Genomic DNA, 27,268 nt, shown 5'->3' with positions numbered 1-27,268 from the left:
CAATGAGGAGTCATGCAGAGATATTCAGGACTTTGTAGAATCCTGTTTGGAGTTTGAAAATGCTGGTAAGTAGGGTGTTGAGATCATCCAGGTAGGTAAAGCTACTACTTGATGGTGATTTCAAAGTTGGGTTCAGGAAGATATTGTTTAAATTTGTGAAAGAGGACTCATTGGTATGATCAGTCTGAGTTTTCTTGGCAGCATGGGTTCCGAGGAAAGGCTTTTGTAACTGCATTGTGAATTCACATATCAATATCTTGAGGTAGGTAGTCACTTGGAAGAGCCTGAGGTGAGCTTTTAGTCAAACAATGTAGGTACTAGTACAGGATCAAGAATCCAGAACTGGTGACTCTGGAGTATGTGGTAAACTAAGAGCACTCAGAGAGACTCCATGAATAGATTCAAAATCAAGTGGGAAATGATGGATCCTAGGTGTGCCTAGTAAGTCATAGGTGGCCATTGGGATCTGGCCATCTAGACAAATTAACTTTGGATGGTGGGACAGTAAGATGGGCATTGAACCTAGTATGAGATGATAAGATGTTGATTAGAGCATGATAGTCAACTGTTTTAAAGGATGCTGACAGAGAAAGAAGCTGGTGATGGGAAAGATGTTTCCCACAATCGTGATAGACACACTCTTTAATTGTCATTGTGCAGGAGGGAATTGGTGATGATTTGGTCTTGCAACTGGATGGTGACTCTATTCTTTATCCAAGGAAACTTAAGTATGGGAGTATTGCTCAAGCAGCAATTAGCAAGGTCTTCTGGGCCTTCTTCAGTAGTGAGGAATCTGGTCTGGTTTGAGGGTGCTGGGGATGATATGTTGCGTGAGGAAGTTGTTGACAATATTGATAATGGGTGTAAATGCTTCTCTGGAAAGGGATTTAATGAAACTGCATAGAAGGATATGGCCTTCGTAGGTTTTATGGGATAGGGCAAGTCTGCATGGTCACTAATGGAGAGTAGATTGAAGAAAAGCCATTTTGGTGTGGGAGGTGGGAGGAACAATGGCCACTTCCTTTATACTGTCAGTGTGGTTCCGATCTTGTCTATTTATTCAGTGAAGAATTTCTGGATAGTATTGCGCTTCTCAATTGAGTGGGATATTAATTGATCTTGGAGCGAATTTAAGCACAGCTTGCCTACTTTGAAAATAATTTTGCTTCTAATTGAGGCTTCTGAAAAGGCTTACTGGGAGTACATGGCTCTGGCCCAGGTCGCGTGTTTTACATGAGAGCAGTAAACGTTCAATTTTGTAAATTTGCCATTTAATTGGGTGTTACATCATTTATTTTTTTGTTGCAGGAACTCACTGAGTGCAAGTGAGATATCTTCTGTGTACCAACATGTGGAGGTCTTTTATTTCATGTAGCATATTTTAAAGACTGCAGTTTTCAGGGCATTACTGTGTAAGCTATAAAGGGTGTTGATACTGGTGTTGGGTTTGATAAGGAAGTTTGCACTGACAGCATCAAAGAGGAAATCTTTAAAGGAGCCACACTGTTACTATATAGATTTTGGTTGACAAAATGTGAGGTTTGTGTGCACGTTAGACAGCTCCATTGGATGTGCATATGGTATCTGTGGGTCTACATTATGAAGATGAGATTCAGAACATTTAATATTGAATACAAATGCATAAACCTACAACTTATTTGATAGCACTTTCCTTATTTCTTAGCTAATCTATTTGCTTATCATTGAACATTGATTCAATACTGATGTCATGTGCAAACAGTTCCTCTCATAGCCTTAACGCTATTTTATGCTAATTATTTGAATATTTTATTTGTGGTTTACTGGGTTGTGGAGGTTGAAGAGTACTTTTTTGTAAATTATAATGAAATTGGTTCAGGTATCAAAGAAAGATACTGAATGAATGGTTAATAGAAGAGAAGGGGATGCGAAAGTTATTTTTTTGTTGAATGTTTGCTTGTTCCTGGACTTCATGGTAGGTGACAGTCAGTGAGGCTAGGAGACTGAGAGGGGCGAGTGTCAGGTGATGAGCTTTGTGGAATGGACGTTGGTGGGATCCTCTAGTGTGCAAAGCCAGGAGGACTTGTTTATGATTGTTAATGATGTTGATTAAGTTGGTATGTTATATGTGGGAGCCTGTGGAGCAGAGGAAGCCAAAATTAGGCCTATAAGTGGAGAACAGTAATTTCTTGGTTATGAAACCTGGATGCAGTTAATAGGCATGGATTATGTCATCAAAGTCTGGTTCGTGATGTACTGTGTCATGTGTGTTGAAGAACATAATAGTAAATAAATGCACATCCATGGGTAAACTATGAGTGGTGATGTGTGGGAGTTCAATGGGGTTGTGGGGGTTATATTGGTATGCGTAGGAACTGAAATGTCCCCTGCAAGGTAGATGGATGTGTTTCCCTGTCCTCAGTGCACAACTGCATGTATATGGTATGTTGACTTGTTGATTTTTGACAGTATCATCAGCTAATCTAGCATGTGCTCAGAGGCCTAGGCCTGTCCCGGTCTATCAGTAGGTTCTAGACGTATGACCTGGAAGGGTGCATCAAGCATACCCTCATTTAGTGAGACTTACCCCGGTCATGGGTTTAGAATTCAAAGCATTTAAAGCATGTTGACCAGTAGTGGCAGAATATTGTGTTTGGAGATTTAAAAGCATGAAAACAATTTCTAAATCGCTGGCAGCATATTGTGCTTGGAGATTTAACAGCATAACAACACTTTATGAATCACTGGAGTGGAGGGCTTCTAGCCCACTAGTATAAGTCGTGCTTCTACATGCTTAGCCAATCCTAAGAGCTAACATCCTGAGTGCATGTTAAGCAGGGTGATGTGTGTAGCCTGTGTGGTACATGCATAGTGTATTTGTGAGCCAGTGTAATGAAGGTCAGTGGGATCCATTTTGGATAACCTTGACATGGCCATGCAAAAGTGATAGGTGATGACTGTGCCCCCAGACAGTGGAAGTGTATTACTCACATTCCTGTTGCTGGAAGGAGGAGACAAGACAGTGAAGTGATTGAGGAGAAGAAAGGGCTCCCTTAGATAGTCTGTGGTGCCTTTTGTTAGCAAGGAGTTGCTGATTAATCTTCCTAAACACTCCCATTTGGCAAATGGAAGGTGTGAGGGGTAGAAATGCACAATCCGTTGTGAAAGGTGAGGCCCTTTTGTCTTGCTCCTTAAGGTTGGCGGATGAGTGGCAGGTGCAGAAACCTCACAATTTTTCATGGCTCTATTGTGGGTGCTCCGTGATTGAGATTACCCTGCTGTGAGGAGAACAAGATAGTGGATTCACATCTCTGGTCTGCCAGTTGTGTATAAAAGTGGGACTCCACTACTGGACTTGTTGTTCCAGTTCCAAGTTCTCTGTGGACAAGGAAAGGAGGACTCTGCAGGGTACTCAGAGCACTGCTATGCAAACAGGACTGGTATTTAAATGACAGCCAGTTTCCCAAAGGTGAGGGGACATCACCTAAGATCTGAATCTCTTGCTAGAAGAGCTGTAAAACTGTCCCATAACCTCATAGCACGGAGAAGACTGCCTACCCTGCAAGAAAAAAGACTGTCCAGGAAGCAGTGAGTTACAGCACGTTTTCCGTGACTGTGAGGTATCCAGAAGAGCAGATTGCTGGATATTGATCCACGAGGACTTAAACATCCCTGGCCCCCCTAGACTATCCTTATGGTTCCAGGTGAGCACAGCAAATCTGCAACATCATGATTGCTGAGGCCTGGTCAGTGTTGCGACTGCTGAAGGTGAGATCAGCCCATACAGGTCAGCAACTGCTGAAGCGGCGATCAGCCCATACAGGTCAGCAACTGCTGAAGCTATTATCAGCCCACTTAGGCATGCAATTGCTGAGGTTGTGATCGGCTAATGACAGGCCGCAATTTCTGAAGTTGTGACCAACAAGTGCAGGGCAATAAATGCCAAAAGGTGTGAGTGGCCTGTGTAGACCTGCATCAGCTGGCTTCATTATAAGCCCAAGAAGGTGCTGCATCTGTCAAGCCAGGGACTTTGTCGTGGCACCTCCAGCACCACCAGGGAACACTCGCCAACCCCAGAGGCCTGGGACACTTGCTGTCAGTCCAGGGGAACAACGCTGCATCAGCACCATGACTCCCAAGCCGATGAACCAGACTGGACAAACCACTAATTGCAGACCAATGCCCAGGGCAGGTGATACTCGAGGACTGCCAGCTGGTGGGCCCCACTCATCAGAGCGTGCTTTCTTGCCCCGAGGTACAGGGAAGATCAAGGCCGACCTGTTAGGACTGATTCTACCCATGGGCAAATAAGACTAAAAAGACTGAATGCACCTACTGTTTTGGAGCGATTTAAACTGTATCTGCACCAGATTCATACTATTCATGTTATTCCCCTAGAGTTCAAGGAGATTGTCTAGAACTGGGGGGGGAGCCTGTGGATAGTGACCAAGCGGGGTGGGTGCAACACCTGCCACGACGACAGACACAGATATTAAACTGTTTTAGCTACTAGTTGTGTAGAGTACTGAGTACCAATGTGTAATAATGTACTTTATTTCCTAAAACGATTAGCATGGAGCTGAACATTCACATTATTGGGTTGTGGATGGATTGTTGAGCTTTGAGATCGAGCATGCCCACACTACTATCCTGAGAAGGCTGTGGCTGCTCACCCTCACTGCTCTGAAAGTCGAGGGGGAGAACCGTTGTACTTTGCCCAGTTTGCAAAGCAATAGTAGGGTGGACCCCAGGACATCAGAGGCAAACAACGTCAAACCCCTTTGGTTGGGGGCCAATACCACTTTGGTCTCCGAAACAGGCCATTAAAGTGTGCATACTGTTTACTGATGGGCCTTTTGTGTGTGTGTGCATGTACCTGTGAACATTTTGCAGGCGGAGTGTAATTTATGTGAGAGGGAAACAGTCTAGCTGATGACCTTACTAAAACAATACACTGGAGCACTCCAACAATTTGTTAAAATAACACTGTTTGAGGACAATTAAATGGAAAAGTCAGTCAATAAATCCAAGGTCATGTTATATATTTTCCTCGTCTTTATTGTGTTTACGTGCTTCCAACCAAGCAGATGATCATAGCCGACACATGTTTCTTCCCCAATAGGACTTTTTTAAGGCTGTGTGAAGCAAGGTGTGAGGAGACAGCTGCTGCACCAATCAGGCTATCACCCGTGTGCAGTTCCCAGTCGGCAGCCCCATATGCTAGAGCCAGCTGCCGGAAAGATTACTGCCCTGAGATCATGTGGCCATTGCTCATGTGCACAGTGAAGTTGGCAACCCTGTATGCCAGAGAGGAACACCATGGCTACTACTGCCTTGTCAATCAGACCTTTGCCTGTGTGTGGAGAAAGGTCCGGGACCCTGTATACCAGAGGGGTCACTGTGAAGAAAAGGGACATCGCCTGGTGCAGCCATTGTCAAGAGGACAGGACACCGTGGCCTATGCAAAGTCCCCATTGCACTAGAGTGGGATACACTTCTATATTAACTACTGGTTCTCTCAGAGGAGCTCTGACGTCCCATACATACTACAAGGTTGTGCCTCTCGACACATTAACATCCACACTGTTGGGACCCCCCTGCCATATGTCCCTCCACCTGCCTCCCCTCAGGTGCCTTCCCTCCTGGCTCCCCCACCCCCGGTCCTTTCTCTTTGCCTTTTGGCTTGAGCACAATGTCTGGAACTGGTATGCTTGCCTGCGTAATCCACACTCCAATACAGTAACCATGTCTGAACTGAAGCCCTATGGAGAGTTATTCAACCAACCAGTGCCGCCATGCTTATGTACTATTTGCGTACAGATGTAGTTTAAACTGTGACTGTTATGACCTGCCAGTTGTACTTGTAATCGGCTTACAAGTTGTTGATCTAAGTTTCTGACATGTTTGAACCAATGCCTTCTGTAGAGATTGATGCGCGTATTCAGGGCATCTAGACCCTCTGGGAACTCGTGCAGTGATGTAGTTTGTAACTTGCTACAGTCATTGATGTATAACCTGCTTATATTGCTTGATAATCAATAACATCGGTTAAAAAAATAAAATAAAGGCACATTATATAGATGGATAACAAACAAGGGAACGTGTTATAAAAACAATTTGCACATACCGAAAAATAAAGATTTTGTTAATTAAAGTGGACAGTGCAGAAGGCAGTATTATACTAATTTCTGACATTGGAGAAGTTAATATCTTTAATGTGTAAATATGCTTAGAAAAATAACTTTGCAAACACAATGTACATTAGGTAAAAAGACACAGAAACATAGTTTTTGCCTTCAGGCTGTTAGTGAGAGTATAAAATATGCAGCATCCTACCAGGCCATATTGCCATGGGCTGTGTTGTCAAGGTGACAGAGTAGCTCCAGGGTTTGAGGGTTGCTTGATGAATCATCGGGGGATTCATGACTGCCTGATTCCAATTCCTTCGGCATCCTCCACACAGCCGCACATGTCATGACTTTACTGTCTGAAGCTAAGCAACAGAGGAGAATGTCAACAGATCACCGTATGTAGGACAGCTTCTGTATACAGTGCAGCCACGTCTGCGCCAATCAATAGGCAACGCGCAGCTGCTGCTTAAAACAGTAAGAAGGTTTTAATAAGCCGCCCTCACAGAACGTGGGATGCAGATAAAAAGCCGCAGACCTCCAGCCGACAATCATCGCCATGCAAAACTCGTTATTAGCATACATTTAACCCAGTTATGTGCGCTGTAACACCAGTGGACAACTTCAGATAAAAATTGCATTGCTGAGAAAAATTCCGGTCTCCTCAACCAGCTACGTTTCTCTTCACTAAACATGGAAAATGTGGGCAATGAATGTGACCTACGTGTGATTTCTGCATTACATGTCTATGTTAAAAGTGAACATGATTACAATTCGGATTGTGAAATTTAAGCGTAATTAAAATGACTACGAAGTTATTTGTCTGCTATTTACTTCGATAGACTATGGTCGGATTTATGTTCGACTAATGTTCCCAAATATTTGAGGGCTTTAATTTTGGAAGTATGGAAACTAAGAGGTGCCCAATGCCTGAGTGGTCTTTGTATGCAGCACAGTGTGCAATGTCAAAACAGATGAGGGGGGTGGGGGGGGGGCTAATACAAGGAAGGGATGCGCCTGGGACAGGCCAGTAATTGAACTATTCAGGGGAATCCAGGACCAGGGGCCATCAGGGGATTCACAGGTCAGGCAAGGATCCGTGCCCACTCTTGGGGGAGGGAGAAAGGAATAATAAGAGCACTTGTCAGCGGATTGTCATAAAGAATCAAAACTTCCCGAGTGGCTGGTTGCACTTAGACCAGCCTCCATTAAGCGAGGCGCTGTCTGCCAGCCACAGCGCGTGCAGCTGCTCCATCATCTACCTTTGTTCATATAGCGCCGCTCGCTGAAGGAAGCTGAGCTGAGGCTGACGGGGGTCGCGTTTACTCCCGTCTACCCCCTCCATACCATTTCGGTACACATACACATTCGCTAGCTCCACTGCCCACGAACCCATACATTGTAACGACGTTCAGAGGTAAATTCATGAAAATCACTTTGAAGCCGTAAATCCATTAAAATCGCATGTGATGGTTGGCTACGTCAAAAGAAGGGTTCATATTCCAAAACACAAAGCTCATACGTTCAGGACTCAAAGGCAAATGATATTTTCAATGTGCGCTTTGTGGAAAACACAACAGTGTGTTTGAATTGTGATTATGACGCTGTAGACCTAACGTGGGTGTGTATGCTGGTCTCCAGCCATTTTGCGGCTGTTGTTTGGTGTCACTCCGGGTTTAACCTTGAAGCCCGCTGCCGCTGCCTCCAGACGTTGACGTCGAAGCTGGCATCGCCGCACGTTCAATGCCTGCGAGGCCCTGCTCTTTGATCCGCTCAGGTGGTGCGCTGCCAGCTGGCGGTCGTTCCGCGGTTGCCCTGGGAACGCCAGCTGAAGTGTACACTTCCTGAACCGGCACAGGAGGCACTTCTGCACCATTGCCACCGCGGATCTCACTGTGCCGAGCTGAAGTGGTGGCGCTGCTATAGCTACAGCACAGCTGGTGCCCATTAAGGCTCTCAGTGTGACAGGAACACGCAGCGAGCTCTAAAAGCCCTATTTCTTTCCCATTGACAAACAGAGCGACTTACCGCTTTCTTTTTTAATGAACAGAACATCCCCCTTCTGCCTGCACACAAATGAAATAAAACAGATTTGGAATTGCTTTATTTGTAAGCTATTTACCCCCTCGATGGAATGGGCACCTAATTACCTGACCCACCCCAAAACTCCTGGAAGGAAAATAAATAAACTAAAGCCCCTCAAGTGACCTTGGTTGGAATGACAACCAATTATTTAACCCCTTTAACAATATATTTATGAGTTTAAAAATAATAAACGACCCGTTTCCTGGTGTGACATTTCAAAATGGCCATCTAAGGGACGACTGCAATACCATTTTCTTGCCATAAGACTCTCACTTTAACTTTAAACGATTAACGACTCCTTTATCAATCAGGCAAGTTTCTCCTACCCGGTATTTCAAGCCTTCCCCACCATGACGTACCTATACTAGGCAAAAACAACAATTGATGGACAGAATGCAGAACAATGTCATACATTCACCCCAGTACAGAGATCTGGGCCTAAATCCATCGTTTTTTTGCTCACCATGCCATTCCAGTTTGAACCCAGCCATATGCAAATCAGTCTTGACCCTGTGCCCCATGGGAACAGTCCAGCCCGAACTGCCAAGCCAGGTCCTCCCTGGACTGGAAACAAGCATCCCAGGACCGGTTTCGGGCTTTCAGCCCTCGTCAGCCAGGATAGCCTGATTCCAGTGGCATGGAGAGCAAGGGACTCACGTCTGAGCATACCCTTCCCACTCGGGGTGACAAATGCAAAAACAACAATTGATGGACAGAATGCAGAACAATGTCATACATTCACCCCAGTACAGAGATCTGGGCCTAAATCCATCGTTTTTTTGCTCACCATGCCATTCCAGTTTGAACCCAGCCATATGCAAATCAGTCTTGACCCTGTGCCCCATGGGAACAGTCCAGCCCGAACTGCCAAGCCAGGTCCTCCCTGGACTGGAAACAAGCATCCTAGGACCGGTTTCGGGCTTTCAGCCCTCGTCAGCCAGGATAGCCTGATTCCAGTGGCATGGAGAGCAAGGGACTCACGTCTGAGCATACCCTTCCCACTCGGGGTGACAAATGCAAAAACAACAATTGATGGACAGAATGCAGAACAATGTCATACATTCACCCCAGTACAGAGATCTGGGCCTAAATCCATCGTTTTTTTGCTCACCATGCCATTCCAGTTTGAACCCAGCCATATGCAAATCAGTCTTGACCCTGTGCCCCATGGGAACAGTCCAGCCCGAACTGCCAAGCCAGGTCCTCCCTGGACTGGAAACAAGCATCCTAGGACTGGTTTCGGGCTTTCAGCCCTCGTCAGCCAGGATAGCCTGATTCCAGTGGCATGGAGAGCAGGGACTCACGTCTGAGCATACCCTTCCCACTCGGGGTGACAAATGCAAAAACAACAATTGATGGACAGAATGCAGAACAATGTCATACATTCACCCCAGTACAGAGATCTGGGCCTAAATCCATCGTTTTTTTGCTCACCATGCCATTCCAGTTTGAACCCAGCCATATGCAAATCAGTCTTGACCCTGTGCCCCATGGGAACAGTCCAGCCCGAACTGCCAAGCCAGGTCCTCCCTGGACTGGAAACAAGCATCCTAGGACCGGTTTCGGTCTTTCAGCCCTCGTCAGCCAGGATAGCCTGATTCCAGTGGCATGGAGAGCAAGGGACTCACGTCTGAGCATACCCTTCCCACTCGGGGTGACAAATGCAAAAACAACAATTGATGGACAGAATGCAGAACAATGTCATACATTCACCCCAGTACAGAGATCTGGGCCTAAATCCATCGTTTTTTTGCTCACCATGCCATTCCAGTTTGAACCCAGCCATATGCAAATCAGTCTTGACCCTGTGCCCCATGGGAACAGTCCAGCCCGAACTGCCAAGCCAGGTCCTCCCTGGACTGGAAACAAGCATCCTAGGACCGGTTTCGGGCTTTCAGCCCTCGTCAGCCAGGATAGCCTGATTCCAGTGGCATGGAGAGCAAGGGACTCACGTCTGAGCATACCCTTCCCACTCGGGGTGACAAATGCAAAAACAACAATTGATGGACAGAATGCAGAACAATGTCATACATTCACCCCAGTACACAGATCTGGGCCTAAATCCATCGTTTTTTTGCTCACCATGCCATTCCAGTTTGAACCCAGCCATATGCAAATCAGTCTTGACCCTGTTTGTTGTAACGCTTTACGCCCTAAGTGGGATGGGTATTCCCAGACGTGGGACCCGTGCTCACTATGCCACTGGAGTCAAGCTATCCTGGCTGATGACGGCTGATAGCCAGAAACCGGTCCTAGGATGCTTGATTCCGGTCCAGGGAAGACATGGCTTGGCAGTTCGGGCTGGTCTGTTCCCATGAGGCACAGGGTCAAGACTGATTTGCATATGGCCATGTCTAAACTGGGGTGGCGTAGTGGGCAAAAGAACGATGGATTTAACCCAGATCTCTTGACTGGGGGAGAATGTCTGCATTGTCAGCATTCCGTCCATCATTTGTTTGTTGTAACGCTTTACGCCCTAAGTGGGATGGGTATTCCCAGACGTGGGACCCGTGCTCACTATGCCACTGGAGTCAAGCTATCCTGGCTGATGACGGCTGATAGCCAGAAACCGGTCCTAGGATGCTTGATTCCGGTCCAGGGAAGACATGGCTTGGCAGTTCGGGCTGGTCTGTTCCCATGAGGCACAGGGTCAAGACTGATTTGCATATGGCCATGTCTAAACTGGGGTGGCGTAGTGGGCAAAAGAACGATGGATTTAACCCAGATCTCTTGACTGGGGGAGAATGTCTGCATTGTCAGCATTCCGTCCATCATTTGTTTGTTGTAACGCTTTACGCCCTAAGTGGGATGGGTATTCCCAGACGTGGGACCCGTGCTCACTATGCCACTGGAGTCAAGCTATCCTGGCTGATGACGGCTGATAGCCAGAAACCGGTCCTAGGATGCTTGATTCCGGTCCAGGGAAGACATGGCTTGGCAGTTCGGGCTGGTCTGTTCCCATGAGGCACAGGGTCAAGACTGATTTGCATATGGCCATGTCTAAACTGGGGTGGCGTAGTGGGCAAAAGAACGATGGATTTAACCCAGATCTCTTGACTGGGGGAGAATGTCTGCATTGTCAGCATTCCGTCCATCATTTGTTTGTTGTAACGCTTTACGACCTAAGTGGGATGGGTATTCCCAGACGTGGGACCCGTGCTCACTATGCCACTGGAGTCAAGCTATCCTGGCTGATGACGGCTGATAGCCAGAAACCGGTCCTAGGATGCTTGATTCCGGTCCAGGGAAGACATGGCTTGGCAGTTCGGGCTGGTCTGTTCCCATGAGGCACAGGGTCAAGACTGATTTGCATATGGCCATGTCTAAACTGGGGTGGCGTAGTGGGCAAAAGAACGATGGATTTAACCCAGATCTCTTGACTGGGGGAGAATGTCTGCATTGTCAGCATTCCGTCCATCATTTGTTTGTTGTAACGCTTTACGCCCTAAGTGGGATGGGTATTCCCAGACGTGGGACCCGTGCTCACTATGCCACTGGAGTCAAGCTATCCTGGCTGATGACGGCTGATAGCCAGAAACCGGTCCTAGGATGCTTGATTCCGGTCCAGGGAAGACATGGCTTGGCAGTTCGGGCTGGTCTGTTCCCATGAGGCACAGGGTCAAGACTGATTTGCATATGGCCATGTCTAAACTGGGGTGGCGTAGTGGGCAAAAGAACGATGGATTTAACCCAGATCTCTTGACTGGGGGAGAATGTCTGCATTGTCAGCATTCCGTCCATCATTTGTTTGTTGTAACGCTTTACGCCCTAAGTGGGATGGGTATTCCCAGACGTGGGACCCGTGCTCACTATGCCACTGGAGTCAAGCTATCCTGGCTGATGACGGCTGATAGCCAGAAACCGGTCCTAGGATGCTTGATTCCGGTCCAGGGAAGACATGGCTTGGCAGTTCGGGCTGGTCTGTTCCCATGAGGCACAGGGTCAAGACTGATTTGCATATGGCCATGTCTAAACTGGGGTGGCGTAGTGGGCAAAAGAACGATGGATTTAACCCAGATCTCTTGACTGGGGGAGAATGTCTGCATTGTCAGCATTCCGTCCATCATTTGTTTGTTGTAACGCTTTACGCCCTAAGTGGGATGGGTATTCCCAGACGTGGGACCCGTGCTCACTATGCCACTGGAGTCAAGCTATCCTGGCTGATGACGGCTGATAGCCAGAAACCGGTCCTAGGATGCTTGATTCCGGTCCAGGGAAGACATGGCTTGGCAGTTCGGGCTGGTCTGTTCCCATGAGGCACAGGGTCAAGACTGATTTGCATATGGCCATGTCTAAACTGGGGTGGCGTAGTGGGCAAAAGAACGATGGATTTAACCCAGATCTCTTGACTGGGGGAGAATGTCTGCATTGTCAGCATTCCGTCCATCATTTGTTTGTTGTAACGCTTTACGCCCTAAGTGGGATGGGTATTCCCAGACGTGGGACCCGTGCTCACTATGCCACTGGAGTCAAGCTATCCTGGCTGATGACGGCTGATAGCCAGAAACCGGTCCTAGGATGCTTGATTCCGGTCCAGGGAAGACATGGCTTGGCAGTTCGGGCTGGTCTGTTCCCATGAGGCACAGGGTCAAGACTGATTTGCATATGGCCATGTCTAAACTGGGGTGGCGTAGTGGGCAAAAGAACGATGGATTTAACCCAGATCTCTTGACTGGGGGAGAATGTCTGCATTGTCAGCATTCCGTCCATCATTTGTTTGTTGTAACGCTTTACGCCCTAAGTAGGATGGGTATTCCCAGACGTGGGACCAGTGCTCACTATGCCACTGGAGTCAAGCTATCCTGGCTGATGACGGCTGATAGCCAGAAACCGGTCCTAGGATGCTTGATTCCGGTCCAGGGAAGACATGGCTTGGCAGTTCGGGCTGGTCTGTTCCCAAGAGGCACAGGGTCAAGACTGATTTGCATATGGCCATGTCTAAACTGGGGTGGCGTAGTGGGCAAAAGAACGATGGATTTAACCCAGATCTCTTGACTGGGGGAGAATGTCTGCATTGTCAGCATTCTGTCCATCATTTGTTTGTTGTAACGCTGTACCTATACTAGGGGCATCAGCAACTCCACCGAGAGCGGACGGGACTACTGGCGATTACAGGAGTTTGGAAAATAACATACAGAAATCGGCATTTCTGCACCAACTTCTTAACGTTTTTCCACGGAATTTAACCCGGAGATTGCTGCTTTTAGCAGTCAAACTCTCTGGGTGAAATACTCAATTTTGTAACCGGATGACCTGAGATTACCAGTGCACTCGCAATGAAACCCTACGAGGTATGTTACATCCTGCAAGAAAGCAACACATTCATTATCTGCTTGGCAATCATATAATGTCAATGCCGCAAAAAGAGATAGAAACCCAACATTGCAGACTCGCGACAAAATATTGAATCTTAAGCCACCCCTTCACCTATTTAAGGCCAGGAAACCCTCCTCTCTTTTTTGTTTTTGCTCATCAGCAGAAGAGCATTACTGGTTGTGTCACTGGTATCTGACACTGTAAGCTAAGAAGGTCTGCAATGGCAGGACCATCCACGTTTGTGGGTAGATGGTGTGATAAACTGTTTTAGAATTTAAAGGCTTTTAGGCGTAATGATTCATATGGACCTGTGGTTTGCATGTTGTGTTACTGGACACGTGAGGGTGTGTGTGTGTGATGTCTGAACAGGACTTGAAACGTGGAATGGGCAGGTGCCTGTGTCACAAGGGGATATAGCTAGTTGCTGGTTTATACTATGTCCAGGTGTATTTTCTGCAGCTTTTCTTAATGTTCAATTTACTGGAGGTAAACTAGCTCTTCAATCCGGATCTTTGCATCATCATTGCCTCCCTTCCAACACTAGTGAGAGCGGTTGTTTGGAAATATGGAATGGTAAAAAGGAAGGAGTCCTACGCAGTGATGTTCCAAGCAAATTTGGCCAGTGACATTACAGAGCATAGTGATGGGGCACTTGTATGTGGAATTTTGAGTTTATGGTTGCTATTATGAGGTTCAGCAGGTGCTTCTAAGTATGTCAACGCAGCCTTGTTTAACCCTTTGCCGGCCGATGCATCTCAAATAAGTGTCTAGGCATGTATCCTGTTGATTTATTTACAGGATAAAAAATCTTGTTTGTCAATCTTAAACTCAGCATCATCATTACATGATCATTGTTTAGTGAGTTGCATTTCTAATACAATTCTGAACCGGTTTTGGCAGTATCTGAAGTTTGAATTGTATGATAGAGAGAATAAAAAAATCTTCTTTGCTTTTTAAATAAAAGGTGCATCCAAGCTGGCAGCTGCTAGGACAACGCATGACTTTTTGAGGTGTTTAAATTGTATGCGTTTAAGTGACTGGCTGCATTGTTAAATAGTTATACGGAAAAGCCATACCATGATGCCCAAATGCACATCTTATGACACGGAAGTGACCATATTGGTTTGGAGCTTAACAGACTACTCTCATGTTATAAGAGAATCGCAGCAGACATTGCAGTTGGCTTTTACATGACCAATACACCAAGGTTTGATCAGCACACACTAGCTTGTCCAATCAGAAACATAGGACAGATAAAATATCAGACAGCGTGCATCACTTACAAACGCTAATGTGCCTACAAGGAACAAAACTCTATAAAGCATTTAAAGATGTATCCTCTGAAGAACATGACAGGGGTACAGTAGAGGGGTCATTTAAGCACGGTCTGCTTGGGCAGATGGCGAGAGTTGGGACGCAATGCCTGATATGTCTTTACTATATTTCATTTAGGACTGTATAAACTCAGGTGCAGCTAAGTCACAGTGAGGAATGCATAGAAATAAGGATAACATTCTGGAGATAAACAGACCTTTTGTTCCTTGAGGGTACGATTGGTGATTTCAAATAGGCTACAGTTAATTTGGCAATGCTACAACTGTTTAAACTTGTCTGCAAGGCATATGGATTGTCCTTTAAAATCAATAAAAGGTTGGTTATAAAAAAAAAAATATCAGACAGCTACAAGGAAAGATTTTTCTTAAAAATATTCCTTTATTCTTTATGTTCTCCACAGGGTAGCCAACGCGTTTCGTTCTTTTATAGGACTTCTTGAGGGCTCATGCAAATTCTTTCAAATGCACAGATATATGTGTTCCACAGGTTATATTGGAGACAAGATTCTTCTTCTATGCACATGTAAGGCTCCAAAAGTCCAGTTATTTAGATATAAGGTATACTACTGCCGTATTCTAAGTCATGCTTGAGACAAAAATCTTCTTCTGACCACATGTAAGGCTCCAGTAGTCCAGTTATTTGGGTATGAAGTGTTCGGGATTTATTGGTCAGTGTCGACCTCCGCATCAATTTGATGGAGTTCAAGGAATGAGTCCGCCCTCCCCCAACCGATCTCCGTTTTTGGACGGAAGAAGATTTTTGTCTCAAGCACAACCTAGAATATTGGAATTGGGATTATATATGAGGTATTCTGTAGTATCTAAAGAAACTGTGGCAGAGCCATCATCTTAAACAGTGCGGCTCTACCTAAAAGCGATAGTGGAAGTGATCTCCAAAGTTGCACATCAACCTGTAGATTGTGGAGCGGGGTTTCTAGGTTGCGTTCATAAAAAACTTTAGAATCTTTAGTGACATAAGTGCCGAGGTATTTGAACCCTTCAATTGCTATAGGTATCTCATATCCTCAAGGTTGGGGCGGCAGGGCTCCAGAGAGGGCATATAGTACTGATTTTTGCCAATTAATAGTATATCCAGAATATTTTCTATAGAGTGCAAATATATGTAGAATCCTAAGTAGGGACATCTTTGGGTTTGCTATATATAACAGGCAATAACATCTGCATATAAAGATATTCTGTCAACCTGTCCAGTAACCATTTTAGCCCCTTGACTATGGGGACCCTCCTAATCCAAACAGTTAAGGGTTCCAACACCAGAGCAAACACCAATGGGGACAACGGGCATCCCGGTCTAGTACCCCAATGTAACTCAAAGAGCCTTGATGTGTTATTATTAACAGTCACTTGGGGAAGTGGGTGGGAGTAGAGTAGCTGCAGCCAGGACAGGAATTGTGGTCCAAAACCTTGCTTCTCCAACACCGCATTTATAAAGGGTCATTCAATGGTATCAAAGGCCATTCGGGCGTCTAATGAGAGCACCACCGCATCTTCCTCTACTGTGGCCCCTCTACCCAGGACTCCATGGAGTCTTCTCAAATTCAGTGCCGTGTTTCTCCCTGGCCTAAACCCCCACCGGTCCAGATGGATGAGGGTGAGCAGAAATTTAGTCAATCGGGTTGCTAATAACTGGGCCAGCATTTTAACTTCGGCATTCAAAAGTGATATTGGTCTGTAGGAGGAACACTCATCCTTAGGCTTACCTGCTTTGTATATAACCACTATATTGGCTATTCCCTGATCTCTGGGTAAGGTGCCCAGATCACGGCTTTCCCGAAACATTCGGAGGAGCATTGGGGCGATCCTTGCCGCTGTCTGTTTATATAGTTCAATCAGTATCCCATTAGGACCTCCCTCTTTTCCGGATTTTAGTGCCCCAATCGCTTGTGTAATTTCACATTCCGTTATTTCTACTTCTGGGGCTTTTCTATTCTCCTCTGCAAGTTTTGGTATGGGTAAATGAACTAAGAATTCCCGGGCTTCCCCCATCGTGACCAAGTGGGAGGTTTCATAGACCTGGCTATAGTATGACACAAATTCGTCAACAATGGCCTCTCCCTGTCTTACCAGTATACCATCTCTCTGTTTAATCCCGTAAACCCATCTCGCTGCTTCCTCTCTTTTGTCTAACCAGACAAGCAATTTTCCCGCCTTATCATCCACTTCATATAAATTATGTTGCGCTGCTCGGTATCTAGCATTAGCTGCTTCTTTGGCTGTATCTCTAAACTCCTTCCGTTTAGGAAGAAGGCAATGTTGCAGTGAATCGCTATTATCTTGTAATAGTTTTGCTTCTAGGTCTTGTAACTCTTGTTCTAACTTTCCTAGTTTGACCCTCTTTTCCTTCTTGTGGCCTGCTATTTGGGAAACTCTTTGTCCTCGGATGACTGTCTTATAGGCTTCCCACAAGACATTGGCAGAGTCTACCGTGCCCTAATTTTCTGCTATATAGTTATCTGTGGCTTCGTGGAGTTGAGTTCGGATTTGGGGTATTTTAAGATACCATGATTTAGGTTTCCCTAGTAGGTACGATTGGTGGAACCTAATTCATAATGCACAGACACTGGGGAATGATCAGAGATACCTCGTGCCAGGTGATGTGGGTCATGGAAAAAAAGGGAGGAGATGTGCCAATGTGGAAATGTAATCAATACGAGAGAGGGTGCTGTGGGCCCCCGAATGGTAAGTGTATTGCTGTGTTGTGGGGTAGAGTGTCATCCAGACATTTATAAGGCCTAAGGCTGACAGGAAATCTTTCAAATTAGTTGCTGCTTGTTCCTGTGGACATATTGGCAAGCAGTCTACCTCAGAGGAGAGAGCAGCATTGCAGTCTCCTCCCATTAACAAGTTAACCACTGGGAGTTCCAGGAGTGGAGCCCCCAGGCTCGGAAATAACTGAGTCCGTAGTCGCGGTGGAGCATAGAGTGAGATTAGATTGAATAGCTGCCCTTCCCTTGTTCCTGTGGCGACCACATATCTGCTACTGTCATCATGTATAATCTTTTGGACTATAAAAGGGAAGGATGAACATATAAGGATGCCAACCCCTCTAGAACCTCTGGTGCATCCTGCATGCGCTATCAATTTGTACCCCCATTTGTTTAGCGCCCCATATTGAGTTCCTAGTATGTGGGTCTCTTGATGAAGGATAACCTTGGGGGCATGTCTTTTCAGGTATTGTAGGACTGCCCCTCATTTAATTCTATCCCCAAGGCCGTTGACATTTCAGGAGAGAATTTTAAATCCTTTGGAAGGCGACATTTGACCTACTTAGCTTCTGTGTCGGGGTGTGTCCCAGCCTCTCCCAATATGGATTCAAAGTAGGGGGGAGGAAGAAGATGGTGCCCCCAATCCCCCAACTTCGGCATCACCCTCAACTTGCATTTTGCCGCTGAACAATAAAGAAAACAGTAAATCAAAACATTGCTAATAAAACTTAATCTCAACCCCCCTCCTCACATGACGGACTGAGAACTGACCCCACCCCCAACTATGCAGAGTGCCTTTGTACCCCTTAAGAAACATTAACCTATGTAGTGGGAGACCTCAATCCAACCCTTCCCGGTGCCACTCATGCTCATTAGTCAACATAACTACATCAACCTAACACAAGGTCTATGATTCAAAATGTGACTTATCGGTATATCTGCATCTTATTCGGGAGATCTCTGTTCATGTACAGTTTGGGCCTCATTGTCATTCTTGGGCGCTTGAATGAGGTATTGTAGCTCCCAACTGAATCTCCAGATCTTTACTACGTCTCACTGCGAGTCTTCTGCCGGATCAGTCAAGTCCGAGTTGTGGATACAAAGGGGTTCCACCACACCCTTGCCCTTGGTTTTATTGTCCTTGGTCTTTCCATGCCTGGGAGTTCTCCAACCTTCCTCCGGTGTGGCGAAAAATCATGTTTTTCCTTTTGCAAACACTCGTAGCTATGCTGGGAACAGCATGGCATACTTTAGGTCCTTTTCCCGCAGGACTTTTTTAACCTCTAATAAAGACTGTTGTTGGTTCTGCACCTTAATTGTAAAATCCGGAAAAAAAGAAGCAACGCCATTGTCCCATTTTACAGGAGGAGCAACTCGTGAGGTCTGCAGTATCGCATCTCTGTCCCTGAAATAAAAAATGCGGGCAATAATAGGTATTGACGGACCCCTGGCACCCGATGTGCTCATTCCACCGAAAAAAAATATTGAAAGTCCTTTGGGTTTAGGTGTTTGAGTATAAGGTCTTTTACAAGCAGGGCTACTGCAGGGCCCTCTGCCCTCTCCAATTATTCTTACATTATTTCGGCGCGATCGGCCTTCTGCATCTTCCATTTTGCCTCTAATACTTTGTTGGAATTGCGCAATTTCCCTACTTGAGTTAGTAGTGTTTTGGTGTCGGTCTTAAGAGAGGTAATGGCCTCCTCTGCTTCTTTGACTCGGGTGCCTATGTTACAGATATCCACTCGCATCAGTAGCATTTCTGTGGTCACAGTTTCAATTTTAACCTCCAAAGAGGATTTGATATCCTCTATTGCTGTCATAACATCTTGCAGGGTCGGTGGTTCCTGAGCTGTTGGGGCTTGAGCATCGTCTTGGGATTGCTGGTGTAACGCCTGAGGGACCAGCGGTTCTGTCCTTGGATGGGCGTATTTTTTCATCTTTTTCTTTGCGACGTTGCTCTTGAACCCTTGGGCCCAGACATTATGCAAAATTCAATGTTGATTGAGGTGTAGCTAGGTTTTTGGAAAGGGGAAACCTGTGGGGAGAGGAGGGCCATTTCCATCTCCTACCCGCGGGGGGGGTTGAGGCTCCTGCAGTGGCCTGTCGGGGTCGTGCCTCCCTCATCCCAACGTCCCCCCAGGATAATAGCACCCTTCCAGTTGTCTAGCGCAGTCCAGTTGGCACACCTCCAACTATCAATATCGACCCTGGAGTCACACCACTGCTTCTGGACTCAGGCCGGTGCAGTAGGCCTTTAGTATTTCAGATGGTTCTGGGGCTCAGCATCTAGCTTCTTGGCCCTGTTGCCTCCGTGGGGCTCGAGAGTCCACTGGGTAGGTCCTTACTGGGACGGGGCCCCCCACATCATAACTGGTGCAATTTTATCTGGGTGAAAGGGGGGGGCTGGTTCTACGCCCGCACCCACTCCACCCCAGCCCTATATCAACTTACGAGTGCTCCGCTGTTTGGGCCAAGTAATTCTCTCTTCTTGTGCTGAAAAAGGCCATCTTCGCCTTCCAGTCTTGTCCTGCCTCGATTGTGAGGAGGACTATATTTGGAAATGTCCGGGCCTACAGGATCATGAACTTTCCTCTTTCCATCACTCAGATCTTTGCCACCTCAGCCCCTGTCTTGTGTTCGGGCCTCACTGGGGAATTTAGGTCTCGGGCGGGATCACACCGACTACCGAGGCCCCTGCCGCCTAAAATGCAGAGCGAAGATCTCTTCAGCCCCCCAGAGCTGCCTCACCTCTGCGCTGGGACGACGCTGCAGCTGTGACTCATCCGGTATACACACATTCACGGCCAGGAATGGCCTGCGGCATCACCTTTGAGGACTCTCTAGCATTCCCGGGCACCACTCTGCCAATCAGCTGCCACCTGGGGACCCTAGCCCAAGGAAAGGGTCACACACCCCGGCGAGGCCCACGTTCACTCTGCTGCAGAGGCCGTCCCTCCCACTCGATCAGTGTTGTAAACATGAGGGCTGGTAGACTCTTCCTCGTTGCTGCCCGATGACACACTTGAGCGCCGTCAGGTATATGCCGCAGTCCGCTGCTGATCTTAAGGCTTGAGGTCGGTTCTGTTCTTTACGGATGTGGGCTGCTGGATGCACAAACGTTTCCTCTTGTTAGGGCCTCCTCTGCGAGACCAATGTCAACGGGCGGGGTCACAGCGTCAGGCGGGGCCCAAAACTTTTTTCCGCCACCTCCATCACCGGTGCCTTAAGGATCGGAGGCTCACCACGCCATCACAGATGCTTCAGAGCCTCATGCGTTGCCTTCTCGTAGCTCGGTCACCTCATCTGGGCTGCGGCGATCACAGTAGGTGTAACCCATGGAGGCTCTTTCCTCCACGCAGCCGCGTCCCGGTGTTAGCCCTACTTCCCTAGACCAGTGCAGTTTTTCCTTAGCCCCGCAGGATCGTGGGGGAGTCGGAGAGAAATCCCGTCTTTGGAGATCGACCCCCATCAGGATAATGCCTGATCTTTGCCGTTATTATGCGGCAGTCGGCCGGAGCTTTGTTAAGCTGCGGCCATCTTGGTTGGCTGCAGGCCATGCCCCCCCCCCCCAAGGCTGACATTATTGATTTTGTTTTAATTCATTAAACAGTCTTGAAAAAGCTTAGAAAATACTATCTTCAATTACCTTTTTAGGTAACTTCTACGACTGCATTCATCTAATACTAAAACTCTCAGAAACACTGGCAGAATCAGCTTTTAATTATTTTTATTGAAATCTTAAACTAAGCCTTTATAAGAAGGAGAACATTGCATGTCTTCTAGTGCAGCCAAATACAAAACCAAAAGAAGCATATTACACTAGTATAAACATAACTAATGTCTAAAGCAATGTTATGTTATGTTATCTTATGTTATTGACTTTTATAGAGCGCGACTGTTACCCGAAGGTGTCCTGGCGCTATTGAAAAAGAAGTCCATCCTTTGTCCGAGCAGGGTGGGTATAAAAGGTCTCTAGAGCGTAAATAGCCATGTTTTAAGGGCCTTCCTAAAATCCAGATGGTTAGTGATGTTTCTAAGGGATAATGGAAGTGTGTTCCATGCTTTGGCTGCTTTCACTAAAAAACTTTGTCCACCCCAATTAGCTTTTATTGCCAATGGGACTGAAGCTAATTTTGCCTCTGATGACTGCAGCATTCTTCTGGGTGTATACCATTGAATGTGCCTTATCAGATGGGTGGGTCCACTTCTGTGTAGGGATCTATGCGTAACGCACACAGCTTTAAACAAAATACGTTTTTTTACAGGTAGCCAATTTGGCCTTTTGATCTCAGCCGAGATTGCAGCGTATTTAGGAATCCCAGAAATCAATCTGGCAGCTGCGTTTTGCAATAATTGGAGTTTTTTCAATAGCCCCTCCTGAATCTTTAGGTATAGGCTATTACAATAGTCCAATCTTGATAAAACCAGGGCAGAGATAACTATCCTTTGAGACTCTTTAGGTAACAGAGGCAGGATCTTTTTACAGGACCTCAATGTATGCGAAGTGGCAGAGACTACCGCATTAACTTGATCTTTAAAGGAAAGCTCATTATCGATAATGATTCCTAAATTTTTTACTTTTCTACTTGGTGTTGGCAAGGGTCCCAGTGAATCTGGCCACCATTCTGGTGTCCAGAAATTTAAATCATTTCCAAAAAGCACCACCTCAGTTTTGTTAGAGTTTAGTTTGAGGCAGTTCTGAGCCATCCAGCTGCCTACTGCGGTCATACAATCCTTGAACCCGGATGCAGTACTCAGAAGTCCCCCAGGAAGTAGGGAGACCACAAGCTGAGTATCATCCGCATATGAGGTAAGGTAGAACCCAAATGATTCTACCAGAGGGGCCAATTGTTTTACATAGATATTAAAGAGTGTCGGACTGATAGACGACCCCTGTGGGACACCGCAAGGGAAGGAGAACGATTTGGCAGAGAAGTCTCCCAGAGTAACAGTTTGTACTCTATCAGCTAGGAAGGACTTAATACGTTTCCAAGCTGTCCATTTAACTCCAATCTCTTGTAGTCAGTCCATCAATAGGCCATGATGGACTGTATCAAAGGCCGCGGATAGGTCTAACATAATCATTGCTGCCTTTCCTCCTCGGTCCAATATAGATCTGATTTCCTCGGTTGAATTGAGAAGCGCTGATTCGGTGCTATGTCCCCCTCGGAAACCATACTGTGTAGGATCCAGCACCTGACCTTCTTCCAGAAATCTACTAAGTTGGGTATTCATTATTTTTTCAGCAATTTTTGCAGGTAAAGGGAGCCTGGATATGGGCCTAAAATTATTTGAATCGTTGGGATCCAAATGTGGTTTTTTCAAAAGTGGAAGGACTGATGCTAATTTCCATGCTTTAGGGAAATATCCTTTTTCAAACATAGTATTAATGATACTAGTTAAAATTGCTGAAACTGGTTCAGGAGCTAATTTCAATACTGATATGGGACATGGATCCATTGGTGAACCTGATCTGGTTTTCTCCAGGAGTTTTCCAACCTCAGGGACTGCAATAGGTGTAAAATTGTGGAACTGAGCCATATTGCTATTTAAACTATTTAAATCTGCCAGCCCAGATAAGGATGTCACATTTGGGGAGTGTGAAAAAGGGGAAAAGATGGCTTCAACCTTATCAAAAAGGGAATTAGCAATCTTGTCACAAAGTTCTTGACTTGCTTTTATAGGTATATGTTAAGTTATTTAGAATAATTAAAATGTCTGATGGCTGAACAGAGAACCACCACAGGTAGGGAAAGAAGGCGAGAGGAAAAAGAAGAACCACTACATTAATATACAAAGAGATGTTCAAGCTTCAAACCACAAAATCACCCGAACAGTGAGATAAGCTGGTGAAAAAGTGGTAACCGCAACCACTGATTTGCAGAGTCAAACTCCAGAGCACCCCGAACTAACAGAGGGGGAGAAGAGTGTGCACAAGTGCCCCAAAGTAAACATGAGACAAGCCACAGTGAACCAAATTGAAGACACTGTGGATATTAACTTTAAACCCAAAGAAGGCCAACCAGTGCAGTCAGAAGGGGGCCAGAGAAGATGGAAGGTTGTCAAAGAGGCGTGAAAGACTGTGAGCTCAAGTGTCAGAGGAAAGTATCCCAGAGACATTTAACGAGGAAACAGAGACTAATGATCAAAATGACAGTGCAGATGAACAGTCAGTAACCAGGAGCTAAAAGACAGCATGGGCACCTAGTTAAAGCTACTCAGCTTTGTTAAAACTTGGTGTGATTCGAGCACACATGAGCCTGATGCCCAAAGAAACATGCTTGAAAAGCCTCCATCAATAGGGCTACCACAGTGAGAATTGACTCATTTCGAAACAAATTCAAGTGAACTGTTACAAACAAACTGAAACTTTTCTGAAACTTATGTAATTACTTACAACCCATGCTCCAGTACTAGTAGGGTTGTGACTTTAAAAGATGCTGGTGAAGGGTTTGGGATAACCATTGAAGATAATTAAACATACCACTAATCAAAGTTTTCCGAATTTGCACACATCTTGGAGTGTGTTCTTCCTCACATCACACACACATGGGCCTGCTTAGTTTGCCCCTTCTCAGCATAGTTGATGATGGATATTTCCTCCAGGGGCTTGTATGAAGTTGGTGATGGATATTTCCTCTATGGCCTTGTATGAAACAGCCTGCCTGAACTGCCTACCTCTGAAGATGTAAAGTACAGGATTGCCTCCTTGGAGTATGTTCTTCCGCCTATATCCCACACATGTGTCTGCTTAGTTTGCCCTATCACCGCACAGGTGGAGATGGTTATCTCCTCTATGGCCTTGTTTGAAACGGCCAGCCTGAACTGCCTACCTTCTGAAGAGGTAAAGTCCAGGATTGTCTCCTTGTTAGTATGCTCCAGTCTAGTACCTTTTTGCTTGAATAATCGGACCTCTCACAGTCATTGTACACAACGGTACCTGAAGGTGTGTAGCTAGCAAGTGTGTTTCTACTGTGTAGTGAGTAAGGGGGACTCAGTGCCACACTTGCCTCCTATCTTCTAGCCCTTGTTAATCTGGCTCTCATTGGTGCTATTACACCGGAATGAATCCGTGGATGCACGGCTAGTAATTAGCAGCTCACTGCCCAGCCCAACCTAATCCTAGAACATTCTCCCTCTGAGTACACATCTGACCCCTGGATACGTCCTGACCATGACCAGACTCTTGGCCTCCCCGTGCCCCCTATGGTTGGCACACACCTCTGCCCAGTTTATTTGAGTATCTAGTCTTCCTGGGTGAGGAGACATGGCGGGTGCGAGTTTGGTGTCGAATCCTCCGAAGCTCATCTCCCCCAACCTAGAGACGGCGGACCAGAACGCTTTCCGAATCATATATCCTCCGAACCTTTCAAAAAATGCTGCAAAAAACTTCAAACATAGGCTACTTAAAATCCATCCTGAAACTATAATTTTAGACCCCGTCTTCTCCATTAACAAGGGTATCTCCATAAATGATCTCATCTTCTACACTAAATGATATGCTCAATGGCGGAAGGCCATTTACTCGCTTCTCAAGATCTCCTCTTCCCTTAAAACTCCTCAAGGTCTCAGAGTGACCGGTGTGCCCTCCCCGGCCTTTAGAGCTGAAGCCACCATCTCACTTTACAAGAACGGAACCATCCTTATTCAAGCCTCTGACCGCAATGTAATGTGGTTTGACAACTTCTTTCCCATCATCATGAAGACAGTCAATAACTTCAGTGTCGCTCCCCATAGAGGGGCTAGCCTCGCAAGGGTTCCCCAGTCCGTGCAAATTCTATCTCCAGCCTCTTCATCACCAGCGGCCAACTTGACATCTGTTCCAAAGGGCCCCTCCTTGAGCTACCTCTACTCAGAATAACAATTCCACCGCACTGCACGTTGTGAACGCTAGGGTTCGCCATACTGCGCAAATTCTATCTCCCGCCTCTTCACCACCAGTTGCCAACCAGACATCTGTTCCGATAGGCCCCCTCTAGCTGCCTCTATTCTGAATAACAATTCCACCGCACTGCCAGTTGTTAATGAGTCGCTAATGCACAGCCATCATGAGTCTACATGCTCCCCCCACCCCCAACACGGTTAGCTGGCTCTAACTCCCCTAACTCCCCTAGTTCCACTGCCCACAACGCTGCCCGGTTTCTCCCCATGAACCCGTCCCCCAGCTCTACCGCAATCCCGTGCTGGCCACACATGCTGGCAAGGGTCACCTGCTGTCCGTCCCCTCTGCCCCTATCCCACACATCCCATCAAGCACGCAGATCCTTTTTCCAGAATCCCTTGCCCCGGGGCCCATTCACTCGCCACCGGCCCTTCTTGTCCCTTCCCCCACTAGCTATCCTCAGCCGCAGGGGTCCCCGGGACCTAGCATCGCATCCCCAGTCACACACCTCATTGGAAGACTGACTTAACAAGATTGCACTCTCCCTTCAACAACTTAAGGCTAATATTCGTAGCCTATCGCACATCACTGAGGATCTATCAGTTGATTCCAGATTAAGCCGCTCCCTTATGACCAATCTCCATCTACGCTCGTGCCCTTACCGTGGTTGCACCTGGCGCCGTTCGCCCCCTATCCTAGGCGAATCGCATCCCACTCCACCCACACACCCCATAGTTGGGCCTCCGCCACGCACCCCAATGACCCCTCTCGCCCCCCCAGATGTAGATCCTTCCTGTCTGAGAGTGATATTCAATCTCTCCTACTGTCTTATGATCTGCCACTTCCTTCCACCCCATCTAACACGCACCTAATTGAATCAATCCCCACTGATCCCTTCAGGGAACCTAAGCCAAATGCAAGAACTTTAAATATGAACAACCTCACGATAGTCACCGCCACTCTACCCCCATCAACTGACACCCCCGTTAGTCTCAAAGGTGGGCTCCTGAACTGCAGATCGGCTGTTAAACACATTGCGGATATTGCCGATCTCATCCTTGTCCAAGATCTTGACCTTTTAATGATGGAGGAAACTTGGCTAAATGACTCACCCGCTCCTATCCTGGACCTTTTAATGCCTCCCAATTTTGATATCATTAGGTTGGATAGAACTAGTGGTCAAGGGGGAGGCATTGCATGCCTACATCGTAGTAATTTAACAGTGAAAGTCATTCATGCCGACCTCCTGTCGTCTTGTGAATATCTATGCACGGAAGTGATTGGGGGCAATAATCACACATGCAAACTGCATACGTTATACCACCCCCCTCGCGACAACCTTCCCTTCACAAAACAGATCATGGATATTATTTCATCTAACGCGGATATCCAGGGCACTCAGATCTTCCTGGGAGACTTCAACCTCCACTGGAATGATATGAACGATGTGATTGTCAATAGCCTCAAATTCTTCCTACTTGACCTTAATCTTACCCAATTATGTGACAGCTGTACGCATAACAAAGGAGCCACGCTAGATCTGGTCATTGGTAAGCCCAATTTTCTCCTCCTGGAGTCGATCCTTCCATGTGACTGGACGGACCACTTCTGCATCACCTTCCTCGTCCTTGAATCGTTAAGAGCAAGCAGATCCCAAACTAAGAACCCAAAACAGTTAAAAAGATGTTTAAGGAACATCAACTTGCAAGACCTTACGGCGCTCTGTGATAGCATCTTGCCACCCCCTTTGAACATGTCGGATGTCCATGACCTGACGGCCCACTAAAACCACGCAATGCTCAATGTACTTGACTCAGT

The 27,268-nt window shown here is 46.5% G+C and overlaps 1 protein-coding gene across 1 annotated transcript in view; it reads right to left on the bottom strand.

Annotated features, from left to right (window-relative positions):
- EIPR1 (EARP complex and GARP complex interacting protein 1) overlaps positions 1-27,268 on the bottom strand; it is a 689,682-nt gene that overhangs the window by 400,908 nt on the left and 261,506 nt on the right. The window contains exon 4 of the mRNA XM_085610774.1: positions 6,316-6,472. Coding sequence (XP_085466900.1) covers positions 6,316-6,472 — 157 coding nt within the window. The remainder of the gene's footprint in view (positions 1-6,315; positions 6,473-27,268) is intronic.

Source organism: Triturus cristatus, chromosome 6, assembly GCF_964204655.1.
Source record: "Triturus cristatus chromosome 6, aTriCri1.1, whole genome shotgun sequence".
Taxonomy (NCBI): Eukaryota; Metazoa; Chordata; class Amphibia; order Caudata; family Salamandridae; genus Triturus; species Triturus cristatus.
Note: the sequence above shows the minus strand (reverse complement) of the source record. Positions and strands in the feature narration are given on the sequence as shown.